This window comes from Pelodiscus sinensis, chromosome 29 (genome assembly GCF_052426305.1).
Source record: "Pelodiscus sinensis isolate ZL-2025 chromosome 29, ASM5242630v1, whole genome shotgun sequence".
NCBI classification, from domain to species: Eukaryota; Metazoa; Chordata; order Testudines; family Trionychidae; genus Pelodiscus; species Pelodiscus sinensis.
This window is the reverse complement of record NC_143080.1, coordinates 4,129,577-4,151,462: the sequence shown is the minus strand read 5'-3', so window position 1 is coordinate 4,151,462 and position 21,886 is coordinate 4,129,577. Positions and strand designations below refer to the sequence as shown.

Here is a 21,886-nt window from a genome sequence, read left to right as displayed (position 1 = left end):
TCCGCTGCACCCAGTCTCTCACATAAAGGACTTGAGTGAGTGGCCATGCACCTCCCCCAGAGAGCCCTGCAGTCTGACACCCCACCAAAGCTAGTGTAAGCCTGGCCCCAAGCTTCTTTCCAATCCTCTGTCAATAACCTTCCTTACAACGCGCACAGGACCTGGCTCCCCACCGTCACAGTAATAAACAAGATGCACTTTTATGGAAGGCTTAAGATTCCTCAGAAGGGTGAATGGCACCCAGGTCCACAAGCAACAGTCACGATTATTTACCTGTGCTTTCCTCCTGCTGCGTGGTAGGGGTTTGCCTTGGCCCACATGGCTCACTGCTCTTTTCCCCATTGCTTTCCTCCAGGTTTACAGCAGGTTCCTGGGTCTTCATCAGCTGACTCAGCAGAACTGCCAGCATGTTCTGCATATCTCCCTGAGTGCTAGCCGCTTCTGGGGTTGCCTGCTCCTCTGGCGGGTGGACCTCTGTGGGTGGCTCTTCTTCTAGGGCTTCCTCCGCAGTCATGTTCTGAGAGTCCTGCTGCTGAGTTGTGGCTTCTGTCAGAGCGCTGATGGACTGGTTGAGAGCTTCCAGCTGCTGCTGCATCTCTGGGTTAGAGTGTACGTTCAACAGCTGGGCCATCTGTGGCACGCTGAGATCAGTCTGGCTCTGCAGCAAGTTCAGTAAAACAGCCAGTTCACTTTGATTCAGCTGCTGCGTGATCTCTCCAAAGCCTGCCGAGAATACAAGAAGTGTCACAGAACAGGGCTTGCCCACACATCCATAACCATTACTTTGGAAAAGAGAGCAGAAAAACCACCCCCCTTTTTTTAAAAAGCAGAGGGAGTTTTAGGAAAGAAATTCCATGTCAGTTTATTAAAACACCTTCTGATGGCCGGATCTGAGCACCCAGTGTTGGCTCTTTGGGCTTATCTTCATTCTCCTTTCTGATGTTAATACAGTACATTCCCCTAGCAGTTTTGAACCAGAAGAATTCCCCAGAGAGCTTTGCAGAGCGGAAGTGCTGGAAAGCAGATCCTTCTGGGGTGGAACACAGCAGCTGTTTAGCAGCATGAGGGACGAATTTTGGCAGGAAGTGCACATGAGGGTGTATCCAATTAAAGTGGCAGGGGAAACTGTGCTGGGCAAAATGTAATTTCTCAGGCTGGAATCTGCTCTGAGAGCAAGTGGAACTCGGTCCCGATCAGCATGTGTCAAAGTCTCATCTGAAATAGGATCCCACCGGGGAGTAGCCTCCTGTCACACTAAGCTAGGGATGTAAAATCCCATGTATTTGGCTACCCAAACTGACTGTGGGGGAGCAAGTGGCCCCCATGCCAACCATTGGTTGGAACACATCCCCCTCCCGCCATCACAGGCAGGGGCTTCTTCAGCCAGGCCATAGCAGTCCTTGCCTGCAGCCTCCTAGCCAAAGCAGCCCCTGGCTGCAAGGCTGAAGTAGCCCCTCCCCTACCCCAGCCACACTGGGTAACCGTAAGCAGTAAGCTTACTGGTTAACCAGTTAACCTTTCACACCCCCATACTAAGCTGGAGCACAGCAGCAGTGCTGACTGCAAGTGAGTGCCATTTGTTGCATCTGATGAAGTGGGTCTTTGCCCACGAAAGTTTATGCTCCAATACATCTGTAAGTCTATCAGGTGCCACAGGACTCCTTGTCGCTTTTGCAGATCCAGACTAACACGGCTACCCCTCTGAGGCTTTGTTGCCAGGACACTCTCAAACCACTGCCAAGGAACCAGCTATTTTACCAGCTATTGTTCTTTTTTTTGTAAAACAGTCCGGAGCCTGAAAAGAAGCTTCTATTACTCGTTAGGCCAACAGCAAGCTGTGACTTCTGATTTGCCACTCCAGGGAACAATAAAACACACAATCCCACTGCCTTCTCCTTTCATCCCACCTGTCGCGTCCCAGCTCACAATCTTCATGGGCAAGGACTGCCTTCTTTGTTACTGGTCTTTATAGCACCGAACACAGGGGCAGGGAACCTCTGGCCCATGGATCGCATTCGATCCCACTGCTTCACTTGTGGGCCGGAGGGCCGGAGCCTGTGCAGGACTGGAATGTGAGTGCTGGCACCCCGACGCTGCTCCCACCACAGGCAGGGCAGTATTAAGAAAGGGGCTTGGGGGGCTGCAGCCCAGGACCCTGGGCTAAGGAGGCCCCTGCACATTATCTGGCCCTGCCTGGCCGGGTGGGCGTGGGAATTCCCGGCCAATGGGAGCTACAGGGGGTAGTGCCTAAAGGAAAGCATAGGGCAGTGCTGCACTGAGCTACCTGCTTCCCCTCACCACCACTGGGGAGCTGCCCTAGGTAAGTGCCCCGCACCCAGAGTCCCACCTAGCCCCTGCACCCCTATCCCAACCTTCTGCCCTGAGTACCCTTCTGCAATTCAAACCCCTTGGCCACAGCCTGGAGCACCTTTCTGCACCCCAAATGCCTCGTCCCTAGCCCCCACCCTGAATCACCCATTGGAGCCCTTATCTCCCCCCCCCCCCACTACACCCACTCTCTGGCCTCAGTCCACACCCCCCTCCCACATGCTGAACCCCTCTTTCTGGCCCCACCCCAGAGCTTGGGGGCCCCACAAAAATCTATAGCCCCAAACTCCCAGAAGAGTTCATCCGGCCCTGACTACGGGTGAGTTTAGTGAGGTTTCTTTTTCCTTTTGACTTGTGTGGGCCCCAACTGATTTTTCTGAGGGCCAATGGCCCCAACTGGAAAAAGTTTCCCCATCTCAGCCAACCAGTGGTCTTTACCCCCGACTGGGGTTCCTTGCTGATGCCATAATATAGACAACAGATTTCTTTAGACACCATTGGATGTGTCTTCTGCCGGGGTCTATAGAACTCCCTTGTGTTTACAGAATATTTAGGAACCAGCATGAATAGGTGCAGCTTCAGGAACGGGTTACAGTCCTGATCCTGCAAATGTTTTCTATCAGGCATAATCTTTACTATAATGATTAATGGGCAAACACCAACAGATAATTTGGATTTCATCTAGTCCCATCTTCTCCCACTCTGAAGGTTAGCCATTATAACGCAACATACAACTAGGTCAAAAACAGTCACAGAATAAAATTCTTAAGCCATCCAGCCCATCCACCTGCCAGTGCACAATTGTTTCCTTCAATACACTCGCAGATACATTGCTGCTCTTAAAAGGACTCAAGTTTCTCTTTAGTGCTTGTCGCCAAACATGCAAAGCAGCAGGCGGGTCAGAATGATATGGACTAAACTCTCATTTCCTCTCAGACACTGTATACGCCAGCTGAATTATAAATTTGTCCAGGGGCTTTAGTGACCAGTTGGAAACATTTTCAATGGACAAAGTTCCCATTGGCACCCACTGTGACGACACTGAACTGACCTATAGCATCTCCAGCGCCCGGCTCTATCTTGAGTGGGGCAGGCTGTGGGTGTGCCGGGCTGCTGCTGTTCTTGACAGCGTCTGTGCTCGTTACAGAGGTAGTTTCTTTCCGAGAAACTTTAGACAATGGAGGCTCCTCCACTGTGATCCCGCTCTGCCGCTGCCGTCGGCGTTTCTTGCTCCACAGCTCGTGGCAATCCTGCCAGTGAGGGAGGCTGGAAGAGGACAAGACTTTGTGAGAAGAGAAAAAATTGGGAATGCGACAAAAACACCTTCTGGGAAGTCCTGAGTTAAACACTTGCATGGGCAGAGGAAATTTTCAATAGCACAAAAGCAGCACTGAGACACTGCTCTGATGGCAGCGTAACACAAGGAGGGTATTGTGATCAAGATGACTTTTCTGTGCTCACACTGCTTCATCTGTAGAGGAAGCTTAAGCCAGAACTAGATTATCTTTGGTGCACTTAGCTCCTATTTAGGGCTCAATAAAAGGGTAACTGGGTGTAATTCAGACAGAAGACTCAGATTGCATGAAAAAAAAAAAAAAAAAAACAGCCCTCTTAAATCTAGTACACAGGCCCAGGGAAAACCCAGACACCCATTTCACTGCCTTACATATTTCTGGATTCCTCTATCGGCAATTAGAGAGATGAGACACAATAACCACTGCCTCACTGATAGCTCTCTAGCAATTCAAGTGTCTTTTTTATTTGATGTTATTTACTTTTTCCCACAATGTAAGAACTAGGGGGCCACCAAATGAAATGAAAAGGCAGCAGGTTTAAAACAAACAAAAGAAAGTTTTTCTTCACTCAAGCGCACAGTCAACCTGTGGAACTCATTGCCACAGGAGGTGGTGAAGGCTAGAACTTTAACAGGGTTAAAAAAAGAGCTAGATGGAATCACGGAGGTTAGGTAGCTATTAGGGGGTTAGGAGGCTCTTAGCCAGGATGGGAAGGAATGATGTCCTTAGCCTCTGTTTGTCTGGAAATGGGCGACAGGCGAGGGATCACGTGAGGATTGCCTGTTGTGATCCTTCCCTCTGGGGCATTTGGCATTGGCCACTGTCGGCCGACAGGTCACTGGGTTACATGGACCTTTGGTCTGACCCAGTGTGGCCGCTCTTATGTTCTTGTGTTTACAGTGCTAGGTTTTGCTTGGTAGCAGCCAGCTGCTCCAGCAGTTTTTTTAAACTCAAAGCCATCAGGATCTGGCCATTCACATGACATTGTGCTAAACTGTGAGACAAAGTGACTGTCTCACAACCGGGGCTGCCCTTTGCAGCTCTGAAGAGGTCACAGGTATTTCAAAGCCTGTCATCCCTGCAAGCAGAGAGCGAAAGGATACAGAACAGGGTTGCACAGGTGTAGGCATGTGAATGTTTAACCAGTTAACCGGTAAGGGCTGGAGCAGCTCCCTATTTGCTGCGGGCAGGGGCCTCCATGCCAGTTCCCCCTTTAATTGGTTAACTGGTTAAAGAGGTTTCACTGGCTAACCCATTAGTTGGGATTTTACATCCCTAGTGGGGTGGAGATGTGGGATGCTGTTCTAAACAGCAAACCTTCTAGTCAATGAATAAGCCGTACTGAACTCCCAGGCAAAGAGGATGGAGGTTTCCAATGATACTTCACCCTTCTACGTCGTCTTCTAGCCGAGGATCTCCGAGAACTTTACAAGCATTAATAAACTGAGCATCAGGCCCAGAGAGAGAGATGTGGGACCCTCACACAAAGGTAAAGTGACTTGCCCACAGCTGCGCCAGGTCAGAGCAAAGAGCCTAGGAATCAGAGCTCTGGCAACCTGCAGCGGGCAAAGACAACTGATACTTACTCTGGAGGAGCCATCTTGCTGAGGTCAACATCCTTAAGGAAATCGCTCTGCAGGGCCTGTTCTGCTGTGCAACGTTTGTTGGGGTCCAGCGTCAGCATGTGGTCCAGCAGATCAAGAGCAGCTGAAGGAATGCTGGGTACAGATGATAGGGACAAGGCTAGAATTAAGAGGCAGTCTCAAAGGAGAGGGTGGGAGCAAAGTGTGCCCCATGCTCAGAAAAAGGCTTCCCACTCCCCTTGAGACAGGAGAAATATCCACCATCCGGGCCCAAGCAAGGGGCGCACTCCAAAGCATCTGTGGCAGTAAATCATAATATTTTCAGCATCACGTTAGCCAGCAGAGACTTTAAATTCATGTCTGACTGCACAAGGCAGAGTGCATGATTAATTACTTCCGAGACAAGACTTGCAGGCAGCCAGTGCAGAGCTAGTCCCTTGGGCCTGGTTCTCATGAAGGGAGTCTGACAGAGCTGCTGGGCAGGAGATTCTCTAGCCAGTGGACTTAAAGCAAGTGCTGCTGCCAACAGCTGTAAGTGGGGTTAGCAGCCAGCTCATTTTTTAGCAAAAATTAAATTCAAAGCGGTAAATTAAATTCAAAGTTTTCCTGGGACAGGAAAGAGGTCCCCCTCCTCCCGAAGGGGACAGAGAAATGGGAACCCTCTCTCTTCATCCCACTACTACCTGCCCTCCCACTCAAGACAGAAGAAGGTACCCAGCAGATGTTAGAGTAACATCACTATCAGGCAGCGACAGACGATCACAAAGCCACAAACACAGTCACTCATCTGCTCTTGTCAAACTCACAAAGAGAACTCCTCCCTCAGGCGCCTTCGGTATTGCTTCTTCGGTTTCATAGTGTTGAAGTAGGGCAGCTTGATGACATCTGGCCACACAGCGGGGCAGGGGCTCCCGCAGAGTCGGCTACAAGAGAACCAGAGAGCAAGAACACGATCAGCAAGCGCAGCACAGCCAGCAGGAGAGCTGCCCAAGTGAAACAATTTCCTCTCTGAATCAGCTTAGCATACCAACACCTAGGTATAGGGGCAAACGGAGGAAGATTAGACGAAAGCTCAGGTAAAAGCGATATCTGAAATAGAGCCTTACCTTGGTTTTAAAACCATTTGACAAAGTTAACAGTGCTGAATTCTATTTTTGCAGGAGTGATTTTTATACTCAAATACCCACCCCTTCACTTTACTAGTGGGGCAGATGTGAAGAGTCAGGCATCAGCCTGATTTGCAAGCACAAACACCTAGAGGCCTGTCTACTTATATCAGTAGTTACTGTCACTGCTGGTCTCACTTTGTTAACTGGTTAGGGAATGAGAACTGCTGTAATAGCTAAGCTTAAGTGCATGAGCAGTTTCCATAGTACTACTTCTCCCAGGCATGCGTGTGCAATGCTTTACCTGATTAATTCAAGCTGAGCCAGTTCCAGATTGGCTTGGAAAATAGGCTTCTTTGTAAACAGTTCCCCGAGGATACAGCTGGAAGAGAAAAACCGACAGGTCACAACAGCAGACACTGGGGATGATCACTTGACTAGCGTTGCGTTTCTGTCTATAAGCAGCTTTGCCTGGGGGCTCATCTGCATCAGAGTCAAAACTGGGAACTGACCGACTAACCTGTGTGCAGAGTCAGCCACCACATACATTTGGGAAGCAACATTTGCTAGGGGCCCTGTTAAGATGTCAACCCTGTGATGTCTTAACTCTATTCAGGCAAAGAGAAGTGCCAACAGGATCGTGAAGGCTTAGCTGGGCCAGGCTAATGCCTTGAAAAAGTTAAATTGAGTATTATACCTCCAGCTAGGCAAATAAAAGATTTCAGTCTCCATCATCCATTCAGTCCCTGGCCTCCGTGTTGAGCTTTATGAAAAGAGTACCAATTAGCGCCAAATTCAGATGGTATGAGCTGTATTGGGCTAACATGAATTCTTTCTATATTAGACTCTGCACAACAACTCTGCGCCATGGTCACAGATTTCAAAAGGGATCACCACCCTCTAGTCAGGGCCAGAGGGTTCATCTACACTGCAACATTGTTTTGAAATAACCAGCACTATTCCGAAATAACTTAGTCCGCATCTACACAGCAGGTAGTTATTTTGAAATAGTGTCAATACTGTCAAGCTGGAGGACTCCTGTAACCCTCATTGTAAGAGAAGGGAAGTAAGAGGAAGAGGGCTTTATTTCGATATAAGTGCTATATAGATGCTCCCAATTTTGAAATAAGCTACGCAATTTATGTAGCTCAATTTGCATGGTGTATTTCGAGTTTAGCCCTGCTGTGCAGACGCACACCAAGTGTCCAGAGAGCTCAGATTCCACTAAAAGGCCAACGTAAGTAAGCAGTTTTACAAAACAGAGCCCAGCCTGTTGTCTGCTGAGTTCAGCTGAAAATTTGTCCAAAAGGGTCACAATGAAAGCAGCGATGTATACTAATGGTGGTGGTCTTACACATGTTGAAATAGAAAGCCATTATATAACCAGGAATTAAGCCCTTCACAGTGAGAGATACTGTTATTTAATTTTAGCAGGCCATCCTCACCCATTTAGAGGATCCCTTATGTTAAAGTCTAATTAACGATAGCTCTGATAAAGACAGAAAGGTCACATCACCACTATGTTTTTAGGACTTCTCAAATGTCTAACGCAGCAATGAATTCAAGTGCAATCTAGTTGCATGGCTTCTGCTGCGTGTCCAACAGATAACACACATTACAGGAGGCTCTTCAAGCAGAACCTTTAGCACTTTGATTGGACTTTTTCTGACTCACAACTCAAATAAAATGCTATCGAATAATACAAGGTGCTTACCCACAGCTCCACACGTCTATAGCTGGCGTGTAACGTTCCTCGCCTAGCAGCAATTCGGGAGGGCGATACCACAACGTAATGACTTTATTTGTGTATGGACGGCTGTAAGGTAAAATAACAGATTTGCATCTGTACAGTTCTGTTCATGTCAGTGGATCGCAAAATGCTTTAAGAACCATGACCTTGGCTTTCCAATGTAGGGACCTAGAGTTGGGCATCTAAACAAAAGCAACTCTGTTTTCAGATGTGCGGGGAACACACAGTTCCTCTGTAAATCAATGAGAATCACAGGTGGGCCGCACGTCTGAAAATCAAACCACTTTGTTAAGTGGCTAGCTTCAGAAATCCTCACCCAAACACCCACATACAGGAATCGCTTCACCAAGCACTGAAGTGCAGGGTAAGGTAGCTGAGGTTTGACAGCAACCCTACTCACCAGTTAAGGCAAAAAGTGAAAAATATTGCTACTAAAATTTAAAGGGCAAACTCATGGTAGTTAAGGAAGTGAAACTTCTGCACAGTCAGCTGGGTTTGTCTTAAGAAAGGTTATTGGACAAGGGCAAAGTATTACATGTTTACTCTGTAAGGGGTTGCCTGATAGCTTCCCAAGCTGGGGCATCAAGATAATCAAAGGTTCGAGTCACATGTTTGCAAATTCCCCCTTTGAGTGACTCACCTCTCTTCAGAGCTGTACAGTCGGGCAAGCCCAAAATCTGCAAGTTTGATCTGCCCACTGAAAAACAAAAGCACAACTACTGGCATGAGCTACAGATTGGATCACTTGTGGAAACAGTAAGGAAGATAATAGAAAGAACCAATGACAACTGGTGTTTGGCAATTGATCATGTTCGATATATCGCTCTGATTTTTAACATAAGAATGGCCAGACGGGGTCAGACCAAAGGTTCATCCAGCCCAATACCTTGTCTGCTGACAGCGGCCAATACCTGGTGCCCCAGAGGGAGTGAATCGAGCAGGTAATGATCAAGCGATCTCTCTCCTGCCATCCATCTCCACCTTCTGACAAACAGACGCTAGGGATACCATTCCTTACCCAGGCTGGCTAATAATCATTTATGGACTTAACCTCCATGAATTTAGCTAGTTCTCTTTTAAACCCTGTTATAGTCCTAGCCTTCACAACCTCCTCAGGCAAGGAGTTCCACAGATTGACTATGTGCTGTGTGAAGAAGACCTTCCTTTTATTTGTTTTAAACCTGCTATCCATTAATTTCATTTGGTGGCCCCTAGTTCTTATATTATGGGAACAAGTAAATAACGTTTCCTTATTCACTTTCTCCACACCACTCATGATTTTATAGACCTCTATCATATCCCCCCTTAGTCGCCTCTTTTCCAAGCTGAAAAGTCCCAGTCTCTTTAATCTCTCCTCATATGGGACCCGTTCCAAACCCCTAATCATTTTAGTTGCCCTTCTCTGAACCTCTTCTAATGTCAGTATATCTTTTTTGAGATGAGGAGACCACATCTGTATGCAGTATTCCAGATCCTTGCTCAATGCTCTATGGAAGGATAAAGACATAAAAGCATACAATTTTATGACATCTAATGGGCTATGGTCCCCCCAGAACCATTATTTCTTATACAAATACCAAGGTATGTGAGTCTATCAGTTTTAATGTTCCTCACTGGAGTTCAGATAAGAGACCTGAAGAATCCAAGCATACTGTCTCCAATTTATAACCTATAGCACAAAGAACTATGCTGCACTCATCGATTTTAGCAGAAGACTACACTGGAAGTCGATCTGAGACTTTTATACCATTCGTAAAATTGGTCACCATGTGATCAAGAGGGAGGGATGTAAGAACCCATCGCCAATACACTGCCACCACCCCATTCTCAGCCTCTAAACAGCAAAGGAATTCAACTCTGACAGTGCAGCGCACGGGTGGTGGCTATGACATGGGAACCCAAATGGTAACTGCATCTGATGGGAAGTGGGGGAGGAAAGAATCAGAAAAACCAAGAGACGTTGAGAGTGATAATGACTCCTTTCTCACGTTCATTCGTGCCAACGAAGGACCCAAGGGAAATGGTGCTGGAATAAAACCATTACATTCTCCCCCAGGAAGATCTGGGACTTGAACCTACCAGCAATAGCTGCAGGAATTCTCCTTTGGGCTCTATCACTGAACAAACACCTTATTTATTAGACCTCAGCCTTTCTAGAACGTCCCTTATGATGGTTTTGCAGAGGGTTTTTAGCAGCAAGGTTTAACCTTGTGATGCATCCGGAACGATCCATTCCAGGACGCCATTTCCTATTCCAATGTTTGCTTTAACATAACCAAACCAGTCCCCTAAACACCTGCATTAAATACACGTTTGGGTGAAACGTTGTAGAGTCAGAAACTGCACCAGGACACTCCCTGCCATTCTTGAGAGATGGAGATAAGGAGCAGAACATTTCCCAGCAAAAGGTCTCTTGTGGACAGGCTGTCCCCAACGGAAACTTAACCAGTAGGTTATTAAGCTCATTCACCTTTGGTTCAAGATCACTCCTACTACAGATGCCGCTCCCAGGGAACCTATTGCTTAATTAGAACAATCTGTCACTTTAGCGGAAACACACATCACTACAGCAGATAATACCCTTGTATTCTTTCCCATCAGTAAGGATGTTAAAATGCGGATTAACAGCTAATCAAGTAGTTGATGGAATTTCCATTGACTACTCGATTAATTGATAAGGGGGGCACTCGCTACCCCTGCTGCAGCTCTATGGATTAAAAGTAGTTAAACTGCAGAGCCACAGCAAGGTTAGCTCCCCAGGGCGGCGTGAGCCAAGACTAAGCAGACCCCACTAACACTGCCCCCGAGAACTATCCCCACTGAGGCTCTGCATTCTAAATGCAGCAAGAGCCATCTTTTAAGGCAGTTCCCTCCCTGCACTGGCTCCTGTTTCCCCCCCTTGTTGCCACTAAGAGAGGCAGCAAGGGGGGGGGGGGGGAACAACTAGTCGAGTAGTGACTCAACTAGTCACTTACATCCCTACCCATCAGTGGGCTCAAACTTAAAATTAGCCAGTTTGATAAAATCATCTTCTGCCCTATCCAGTGACAGGTTACCTGTTGTTTAATAAGATGTTGGAACATTTAATGTCTCGATGAAGGAAGTTCTTTTTGTGACAATAATCCAGACCCTCCATCAACTGTTTCATGAAAGACTTGATATGGTCCTCTGAGAAATGCACCAAGCCGGATTCTAGCAGCCCCATGAGGTCATGGTCCATATATTCAAACACAAGGTAAAAGGCACCTGCCACAGAAACAGAGTTTAAGACAGGGACTGAGAAGTAGATTCAACAATTTCAAAATTTGTGGTTATGAATTGGAATTGCTTGATAAAGGCCGAGATTTAGGGGGGAAAAATGTGACTATGTGCTCAGCTACATACTTGTGAGGCGGGGTTGGTTCTAATCTCCAGAAGGTGGGTGTGTAGCCCTTTTCTTTTCATAGCAAGTCACAAAAGGCCAGAGTGGAAGCATCAGCATAGACTGCCTATGGAAATCGAGGACCTGAATCCACTGGAAGAAAGGACTCTCCAAGTGCAACCTAGAATGGTTGTATTTTTAAAAGCACCTTCAAAATTTAGAAGTGAGAGGATGGAAAACCTTCGACACCATTAACTGGTTCCTGAGACAGCCAACAGCTTTTCATGGTCCCTTCCAGTTCTAGTATTCTATCATTCTATGATTATCCAGCATCATAAAGTTATGCCCCATGCTGGGGAGAAAATTGCCACAGCTACATCAGCAAAGGCTAACTCAGTTTTAAAGACAATCACTCACAGACCTCCAGGGATAGAAACCAATACACTTTACCTTTGGGACGTGCTAAGTGTGCTTCTGCTCTGTTAAGTGACATGTTGGTACAGTGACATTCTCTCAGTCACATTCATATCAAGACTGCTTAGTTTACAAGAACAAATATATTCCTTCTAACAGTCAGTTCTGCAAAGTCAGCCTGGACCTTTTGCCTCACCCCATTAATAAAGGAGCTGCATCTCTTACGCTTATGATAGTCTTCAACAAGAACAGGGTTGTTCAAGTGTAACCGATTAAGATTTAAGCCACAATTCTGTTGTCGATGCACAAGAGAGACTCCAGCTAAGTCCCTCAACTGTGTTTGCTCAGGAGGGCTAATAGAAATAAGTAGTAGGAACAAATTTCCTATCCCCAACATTGCAGATGATCTGATACCTGCATTGGCTCCGCAAGGTAAGGGAGAAAAAGCTGGAGTCTGTTATTTCGTGCATCAGAGACGATACCAGTTTCCAAATACTATAACTATTGATCTCAGCCTGTAGCAGCTGGTGAGATAGTGGCTGCTATATGACTGCTGCAAAGATGGTTACTTGTATGAATGCCCTGAGTCTTGTGAACGCTTCCAAGTGATCAGAAAGGGTGTATCCTTTTGCAGGCAACCCACAAAAAGGATAATATCTGGTACCTATTAACACTGAAGGGAAAAATCAGCAGCAGGCTGCGCAGATTTTATTGCTGTGCTTTGCAGTCATAAAATACAGGCAAACTTCTTTTTAATCCAGAGGCAGATATGCAGCAACAGACAATTCTAGAGTTTTCTCTAGCAAGTAACTCTTTCATACTGTTTCAGATTGCTAGAGCCACCTTCACACCGGAGAAGTTAACAAAGAGCTGTAGAATGTCTGTTAGTTAAATACACCATGCAGCTAGCAATACCTTTGTCCTTCTTGAAGTCCAGTGCATCTTGTTTGTCCGTAACTATTTCCTTCATGTTAACAACGCTGCGATGGATCAACTGCCGAAGGATTTTGATCTCACGGATGGCTGTTATGGGGAAGCCTTCCTTCTCATTGTCCAAGCGCACTTTCTTTAAAGCCACCAGCTCACCTGCCAAAACAAATCAGTGTCAAAGTGTTTGCAGATACTCCAAATAATCCAGTCTCAATACTGTCCTGCCTCTGCTCTGCCCAGGCTTTTGAATTATGCTTTTCATAATTAGTTTTCATTAAGAAAATGGCTCATTTAGTCTTCAATTATGTTCCTACCACAGACCTTTCTAGAATTCAGTAATTTTGGTAATAAAAGAACACTGCAATTTAAAGTAAGACAGATGGGCAACATTAAGGTAGTAGGCGGCCACAAAAACCACTACAACCCTCTGGGCTCAGGTATGTGTTTGTTGGGTCCTGCCCCACAGAGGATGCGATGTGGGGTGTATTTGCATCAGGTCCTGGACTCCAGAGCGGGAGCTGGAGCACGAGCTCATCCGATAACAACAGTTATTATCTCAGAAAGCTAGGTCCAGCTCCCTGATCTGGCCTGCTGGTTCTCAACACAGTCAGATAATGTGTGTATGTTCTCGCCTATCCCTTTACCCCACATGTTGCTAGATGCCTGCTTAGCGGAGCCATGGTGGGCCAAATGCGATGATCTGATGGGCCAAATGCAGCCCTGAGTCACTGTTGCACTATCCCTGCACTAAGACATTTTCCAAAAGTGTTATATTACTCCATCTGAATTCCATCTTACTGTTTTTACTTACTTTGCAATTCACCAGAAAAAACACTGTAGGACACTGTGTGAAACACTTCGTAATAAGCAACCTCACTCTGTACAATGCTGTCTCATCTACTAAACTCTGCTAAATGGGGCGAGAATACCATCTATATGCAAATTACAAAGTGCAGGATTAGCACACTCTCCCATAGTATACCCACAAAACCAAGGAGGGGGAGAGCCACAGGTCCTACAACACCTAGGCAGAAAAAGGCGAGTTCTGAACAGGATCACATTTTTGTTGAACTTCTCTGCTTTGAAAACAATGAGCAGTCCTGGGGCACCTTAGAGACTAACACATTTATTAGATCATGAGACCTTGGATTCTGTGATTCCCACTCCAACTCATCTGATGAAGGGGGTTTTCCCCACGAAAGCTCATGATGTAATAAATGTGTTCGTCTCTAAGTTCGCCTCTAATGATCAATAGTGTTAAAGTTAGAGACTAACATTGCTATCTCTCGGAGACTTCTTTGCTTCAGTCTCTTTATGTTAAGAGGCTTTGTTGCGCAAATGATCCCATGGCTGGCTTGCTAAACATCAGAAATGAAACAAATTTGTGGGTTTACAAGACAGGGTAACACTGTGGGTGCACACTGGGGAGATTTTCACAGGCACAAAAGGACAATTAAGCACCCAACTCTGACAGAGTCATTGGGGTTTGGGAGCTTGGTTCTCCCACAGGCCTCTAAGTCCATTACTGGTCATAGCTACATAAACTTAAATAGTAACAAATAGTCTAGCAGCACCTTAGGAACTAACAAAAAACATAAATGGTATCATGAGCTTTCAGGGGCACAACCCACTTCTTTAGATGAATGGAGTTAAGGGATCCAGGGTTCAAATAAATAGTACAGAAAGAGAGGGGATGGGATGGGGAGGGGAAAATGGAAAAAAGAATAATGTCAGTTAGAATCATAGCTGTATTCCCCATTGAGTAGTGACAATACTTAAACTGGAATGAACTTTTAAGCAGGCTCACTGTGAGAGCACCAAAAATACTAAAAAAGATACCCAAGAATTACATAAGGAAATTATTTCAATATTACCTTACGCAGGCCATGTCTTCATCAGAGGAAAGATTGCTGCTGTGACTGATCTTCCAGAGTTAGATTTAGTAGGTCTTTATTAGACCTGCTAAATCAAACTCAAAGGGAGCCCCCATGAGCGGACAGTACGCCTGCTCCTAACCTTCCCCTTTAGTGTAGGCCTGGCCTCAGACTAAGACTATATCTAATCTTTACCTGTATCCTTGTCCTTGGCTTTGTACACTTGCCCATATGTTCCCTCTCCAATAATCCCAATGATATCAAATTTATCCACGCAGCGCTTTCCCCAGTCGCTTTCTGTCTGTCTCCTCTCACCATAACGAGGACAACAGATTCTGTAAAAGTGAAGAGTAGACAATAAGACTTGACCATAATTGATTTAATGAGTGTTTAAAATTTAAATCCTAAAAATTAATAGACTGGAGAGCAATTTGGTCGTTTAAGCTATCCAGCTAATTACACAGGATTGGTCCGCGGACTATGGTATATCTTAAATCTAGATAGTAATCCTCAACATGCAAAGGAATTCCATCACATTCCTTAGTCTGAGTGCAGAGTTAGAAATGTTATGCAGTGCGCTAGATCAGTATTTTTCAACCTTTCCCATACCAGGGACTGGCTTGCTGTGTCAAGCACATTTCAGGACTGGCACCAGTCTACAGACTGGTCATTGAGAAATACTGCGCTAGATGGAGGTCAATTTTCTTTACTTGGTACAGGGGACATCACCAGATACACATTTATATTTACCCACCCCACCCAACAATATTTATACATCATACTAAGAACAGGAAAAAATCCACAATAAACTTTAACTATCCAAGCAACAAATGCCATCTTCAATTTAAAATGGCAACAGCTGTCGTCATTGTTTCAACCTGCCCTAAGAAGAGCCCTAGAACAGGCTAGTTTCCACGGTCATTTTCAAGACTTTCATTCAGTGTTAATTTGTAAATGTTTACTTCAGTAGCCTTTAGTGAACTATATAGTAGAATAGTCAAATGGAACATTTCTCTATGCCCGTCATCACAGTGTTATGCTTTATCAGATTCCTACATTTAAAGCACAGACTTAACAGTTGTTCGAGGCCAAAAAGCATAAACCAAACTCCATTCAATGTTACCCCTTTATTTTCCCATATACAATTATCTAAAACAGGGATGAAGGGTTATGATATACCAAAACACAGTACAAAAAGGTTTTCAGCAACATTCCCTCTAGTTTTTTCCATTCACGTGTGGAATAAATTTTGTTATTTGCACTGAGCCATGTACAGATGTGCACCACCAGGAGAAACACATGCTGCTGGCAGAGGGTGCTCTGCTAATCAGCTGGGCAGCATTTGAATTTCTCCTGGGTGGTTACCCAAGTACACAGCTTACAGGGAACTCTGGTTCTCAGTATCTCTCACCATTCTCCGGTTAGCCTGTAGCTCAAAAAAAAATGGATCTGTCCAGACTTATCAGCAGAGAATGATGCATGGAATCCTGCCAAAAATCTTAACATGAGTGTGGTTTGGATCAGCTCTCTTTACTGTAACATAACTCTTTAATGATTTTAGATTTGGTAAGTATTTGGAAAACTTCTGCATAGACATAGGATATTTGATGATTATTTAGGGCACAATGTAGCACAATGCCTCGTGAAAGGAAAAAAAAGACAGACGACACTCCTAATTGTACAAATGAGTTTACTCATTTGATGAATGCACACTTCTCATTAGCATTAAAGAAAGTCAAGTATGCCCACGGAGTGGAAAATACCTTTCCCCACAACACTGGTGAAGTATGTAGCCCCTTTCATAAACAACTGTTTCCTAGAAACACAGAAGATTCTACATAAAGCTGTTTGGCATCCAAATGAGAGATCTTTTCTAAACTCAGCCACAATATTTTTTTTCAAGGCAATGAGAGTTGATAGGAATTTTCAAGGTAGACTAGGTTTAAGGCGAACATGAAACACGCCAGTAATTCACCCAATAGGAAGGATCATTTGATAGATTATAGAACAATGGGATCTGTCAGAACCTTGATGAAATAAAGTTTGAATTACAAGCTCTATTTGGTGGGTGATGCAAACATACATTTCACCTGCTCTTTTTCCCATCACTGTAGCCACTTCTAGTTAGTTAATATTCAAAAGGATGGAGAAAGGACTCCATTCTCCTTCCTGGACAAACACCCATATTAAGACTCACAGACAGCCATAACCCTGTAAAACGTGAACCAGAAACCCAAAGGAGTGGATGGAAAGAATAAAAGGAAGTCAGTATAACAGGGGCTTTGTTTCTTTTAAACAATTTTTGAAGTCAAATGGTCTCTAGGAAAACTGATTGGTTGTCCAGGAGAGAGGTTAGTTGTTCTGTAAAATAGAACATGCCTTGAAGAAATATAAAACTGAGATCGTGAATGTGTGTAGTTATTAAAAATCCACTAATACTTTTTGTGGAGCCAATAGCAGTGTCCTGGCTAGACTCCAAATGGGAAAATTGCATTGTGCCTATTTACATTTCTTTCTGCGGATTCATCAGATACATTTGGAATTTTTTTTCTCACCCTAAAAGCAACTTGCAAGGTTCCAGCGAACTGCTAATACTATTGCAGATTTAACCTTGACGGGGTGCATTTTTGTAGCAGGGAAAGCAGTTTCCATGTCCGATTTATAGCTACATTCTAAAACACTTTGGGATCCTTTGGATGAGAGGTACCATATAAACAAAAGATCACCACCATAAGACGACACAGTTTACTGTGCACTTACTTTGGTCTCTTTTTGAATGGTTGCTGAGGTGGCGTGGCTGCCTTTGGTTCTGGAGACTCTGGGGGAGATGGATCCCCTCCAGGAAGCTCTGGAGGGAGCGGGAGGTCCATGAGCAAGTGTCGTGGTCTCTGCTCTCTCTCTTTCTTCACAAGTTTTGGAGGAAGAATCTCCTTTGGACTAAATCCCGGAAAATTACAAGTTAATACAATGTGGTCAGACTTCAAATGTCATTTCAAATAAAGAGGATCATAGGTCAAAAGAGTCAGACTTGAGTGCCTGAAATTAGGGGACTAAACATGGATTTAGGAGTCTAGCTCTAGACACTCAAAGTTGAAAAATACTAAATTAAAAGCCACAGTCCAGCCTCAAAAGACCACACAGCTCTTTGCAACTAAAATCTCTCATGATAGTGGAATAAAAATTCTTAATGTCATATATACACACACACTAACAAATTTGGGATATAACCTGTTATCCATTTACTGATCCCTACTTCCTATCTCCTGCCCACTCAATAAAACAGGTTTAAAGGCATGTTCTGACCTATTAATGGCCATTGCAATCCTACTACATACAAGCAAAATTAACCATCTCTCCATACACTGCTTGTAACTCATTAGCAAAGACAGAAGTGGGGCAATAGTAACTTTGCATATTGCAGATAGATTGACAGTTCATTTCTTCTTTTATTATGGCACCAACGGTTGCAGTGTTGTCTTTAACTAGCAGAAGACTGGGGAGACTGACATCCAGAATCAAGGGATGGGCGGGAGGAAGGGGAAGGTTAGGGAGAATTCCTGAAGCTGCATAAACTGGGAATTAAAATCCAAGTTGAATGGCAGTAGGCAAATCACATTATTCATAATACTTACCCTGTACAAGACAGCACCCTTCCCAGGAAAAGGAAAAGCTGTCTACTGAAATACTGACAGTCTTTCTTGGGTCACTCTTAGGGCAACTTATTGGGGGGAGCGGTGTTGATGCTTATCAACATCAGCAGGTCTAAAACTCTGCTCCCTCAGGACAAAGAAGCCAACATAACTGAAGTGATGAGAATACAAAATTAGGAAAGTTACCTTATTCACTAGCCACTTCCCAAACTAGCTGAAACCTATGGTAAAATACAGTGTATTTCACAAATGAATACAGAGGCAAAACATGGAAGGAGGTTTTGAGAGAAGTACTTTCCCCTTTGGAATTACTGAGGTCTGATGCTCTTTAAAGGAGTGGGGAGGAAAATGGTCTTTTCATTGTTACTGAGGTCACCACACAGGTTTGAGGAACTAACCAGAAAAGCCCCAATACTCAAGAGTACCGGAGGAAAACTTTCATTATGTGCATCACTATGGTCCTTATAATCCGTGTAAGTAACAACCGACACCACAGAAAGATCTGTGGGCCTGCTCTTGCCACCCAAAGCACTGCTGTTGACTTAGAAGAGCAGGATGGCCCCTATATTGGTCACTCTTAATGAATGCAAAGAACCTCAGTGTTAAGACTCACAAGAAAAGGCCCCAAAATGGGATTTGAATCTGTCAGTCTAAAAATAGCAAGTGAAACAGGGGTAGCCTGAGTAGCAGCTTGGATTAGCCGAGGGAATACGAACATTTCCGGGGGGGGGGGGGGGGGGTTGAGCAGGTTTGTGCTTGGGCAGCCAACACAAGCTGCTGCCTGTGCTATCCTGCTATTTTCAGTGCTCTAGCCCAAGCATGTTCCTAGCTGCAGTGTAGACATTCTCTAAATGTAGGTCAAAGGTCCCTAACTCAAGTACCATGTCTGACAGACTTGGTCGAATTATTTCACCAGCTTTATCATATGTTTTAAGCAAGATATTTGAGGAATATTTAAAAGTTATTCATTTGGATTTAGTGCCTAGATTCGTCACCCTGCGTATGCCATTTACCACCAGGATAAGAGTATGAACCACTTTTGCTAGCAGTGAATTTGATCCAGATCTGTAACATTATGCAGTGTTTTAACACGCGCCACACACCTTCATCCAAAAAAGCCTGAATTTGATACTCCTCCAAAAGTATTTGACAGACAGGGTTTTGGGGGAAGGATGGAGATGTGTTGCTAGGTAGCGTCTGGAGTAGAGAGGCTTTTCGGGGGGGGGGGTTCTACTGTTATCTGCTAACTTATGTAAATTGTAACGTTCGTTAGATGACTTAAGGCTGCTGGCTAGCTGGAGTTAATTTGAATGCTGCTGGGTGGCTATTTTAAATTTAGCTATGGTCAGGGCACTCAGACTATATGCATGACATTCTTTTTTTAAAAATTAAATCTAAAAAAAATCTGGATTGCCTAAGCATAAGAGCACTGCACACAGATGGACTGGAAAACCTGAAAGGTGAATTGCAAAGCTTCAAGAAAGCAAAACCTCATCAATTCAAAAAACTAAGGAAACAAAATCCCATAACAGCAGAACAGTTGTAGCCACTTTAAACAACAGTAATTGGCACATCTCTTAGCTATTTTGGGGACAGTCATTACCGCCAGAGATCCTGAGGAATTCAAGCTATGAGACTTGGTGTGACATCAGCCATCACATGCCTAAAATGATGGAACTATTCCATTCTAAACCTTCATTTTCACTCCCTCCTCAGGCCCTCCCTAAAGGATGAAACACTCCATGGTGCACCTGAGCCCAAAGGTGAATCCTTTGGAATGATACATCACAAGTCTTTTAGTGTTACACAAGCATGAAGAGAAATACAAGAATCTGTATTTACTCAACTGAGCTGCAGTTTGTACTTGGCCAATTCAAATGGGATTCTAAACTTCATGCTTGCCATTAGGGATGTCAATGTGTAGTCAACTATACTATTAACCGATAAGCCTAGGCTTACTGGTTAATCTTCTTGACTACATGCATTTCCCCCGGCCTTGCTGCCTCTGTATCAGAGACAACAGGGAGGGAAGGGGCTGAGCAGGAGCCAGTGCTGGCTCTATGTTGTCCCCCCCTTTTATCAGAGGCAGCAGCAGGGGACAAGGACAGGCAGAGGAGGCTGCTGCAAAGCAGCCTCTGTCTGTTGGGGGCTGAGGTCCCTGCAGACAGAGTCTGTGGGGAGCTCAGACCCCACCATAGACAGGAGCTGCTACCACTCTGCGTTGTTGCCTCTGTATCTGTATCAGAGTCGCGGACCAGCTCCCCATGCCAGCCCCACCCCCAGGGACTACTGAATAGTCGTGTAACTGCAAAAATTTCATGTGATTACCCGATATTTAACATCACTACTTACCATAGTCTTAGAAATCAAGAAGGGCATGTTTTTTCCACATTAGAAACAGAATAAAGAAATGTTTGGTTCACAAGCAACAAATACTTTTAAGTGATTGAAAACAATGTACTGTACATGGTTAATGTGTTATTTGCAACTAACACCTGCTAAACCTAATTAAGTGACTTTGTTTGCTTGTCTCCTTGTTTCAATGGACTGGCTGAGAACTTGCTTGCCAATATTTGGGTGGAAATATAATCTGCAAGTACGTTATAGATCAAAGGAAGAAACTGACAAAGTTCCAAGTTAAAAGTTGAAAAAGTCTACTCAGCCACTCATCTGGGAACAGGTACAATATTAGTACTTTCATCGCAACCACACAGAGGTATGAGTCTTTATGGTAAAGTTTGTGATGCTTAATACGGCTGTTTTAACAACAGCAGAGCTGAATCAATTATACCATCTTTGCAACCACAGCATTATGTTTAGTGTGTGCTTTTCCAATGCGAGAACTTATCTAGGTACCATGTTAAGGCTAATCTTTCTACTCTCACTGCTCCCTAAAAAGCTGAACAGAAACAAACTGAACAACACTAAATCAAGTGCTGTTTGTGAAAGACAACATAAGGATTCACAGGTCATTTTATAATGTATTGTAATGATCTCAATTACAACAATACCTTGCTAATACTAATGTCTGAAAGAGCCAATGAGAACAGTAAGGCTAAGTCTACACTACATGCTTCTTGCGCAAGAAGCCTTTTGCGCAAGAGTTTTTGCACAAAAACTTCTTGCATAAGAGCACATCCACACCTCAAAGCACATCGCAAAAGCCATGTGCTTTTGCGCAAGAGAGTGTCCACACTGCATGGACGCTCTTGCACAAGAAAGCTCTGATGTGCTTTATCCCATAGGGGTTTCTTGCACTCCTCTCGAGCGTCCACTCTTGCCTTCTTGAGCAATAGCTGTAGCGCTAATAGCAGTTATGCTTCAGAAAAGGAGGTTTACCTATGGTGGAAAAAGCGCTCTGCTCTGCCGTTTAACTGCCCATTTAATTGCGCAAGAGCTCATTTGAGGTGTGGACGCTCCGCAGGCTTTTGCGCAATGATAAACTTTGCTCACATAAGAAGTGGTAATAATATTTCAGAGCATGCTTGGAAATTGTTGGGTTTTTTTACATTATGCAAGAGTAATTAAATCTTATATTAACACATCTCAGTACCTCTTTACTGAGAAGCAAAGAGAAAGCAAGGGTTTTGGTGAG

The 21,886-nt window shown here is 44.5% G+C and overlaps 1 protein-coding gene across 3 annotated transcripts in view; it reads right to left on the bottom strand.

The window, feature by feature from the left end:
- CDK12 (cyclin dependent kinase 12) overlaps nucleotides 1–21,886 on the bottom strand; it is an 83,663-nt gene that overhangs the window by 50,822 nt on the left and 10,955 nt on the right. For all 3 annotated transcript variants that reach the window (XR_012898075.2, XM_006126219.5, XM_006126218.5), the window contains exons 3-13: nucleotides 17,402–17,578; nucleotides 14,837–14,976; nucleotides 12,753–12,923; nucleotides 11,119–11,308; nucleotides 8,703–8,759; nucleotides 8,027–8,128; nucleotides 6,617–6,694; nucleotides 6,013–6,129; nucleotides 5,210–5,341; nucleotides 3,380–3,594; nucleotides 274–723 (exon numbers count right to left, since the gene is read on the bottom strand). Coding sequence is in view for 2 of the 3 variants with exons in the window: in XM_006126219.5 (XP_006126281.3) it covers nucleotides 274–723; nucleotides 3,380–3,594; nucleotides 5,210–5,341; nucleotides 6,013–6,129; nucleotides 6,617–6,694; nucleotides 8,027–8,128; nucleotides 8,703–8,759; nucleotides 11,119–11,308; nucleotides 12,753–12,923; nucleotides 14,837–14,976; nucleotides 17,402–17,578 (1,829 nt within the window). In the remaining variant the exon portion in view is untranslated. The remainder of the gene's footprint in view (nucleotides 1–273; nucleotides 724–3,379; nucleotides 3,595–5,209; nucleotides 5,342–6,012; nucleotides 6,130–6,616; nucleotides 6,695–8,026; nucleotides 8,129–8,702; nucleotides 8,760–11,118; nucleotides 11,309–12,752; nucleotides 12,924–14,836; nucleotides 14,977–17,401; nucleotides 17,579–21,886) is intronic.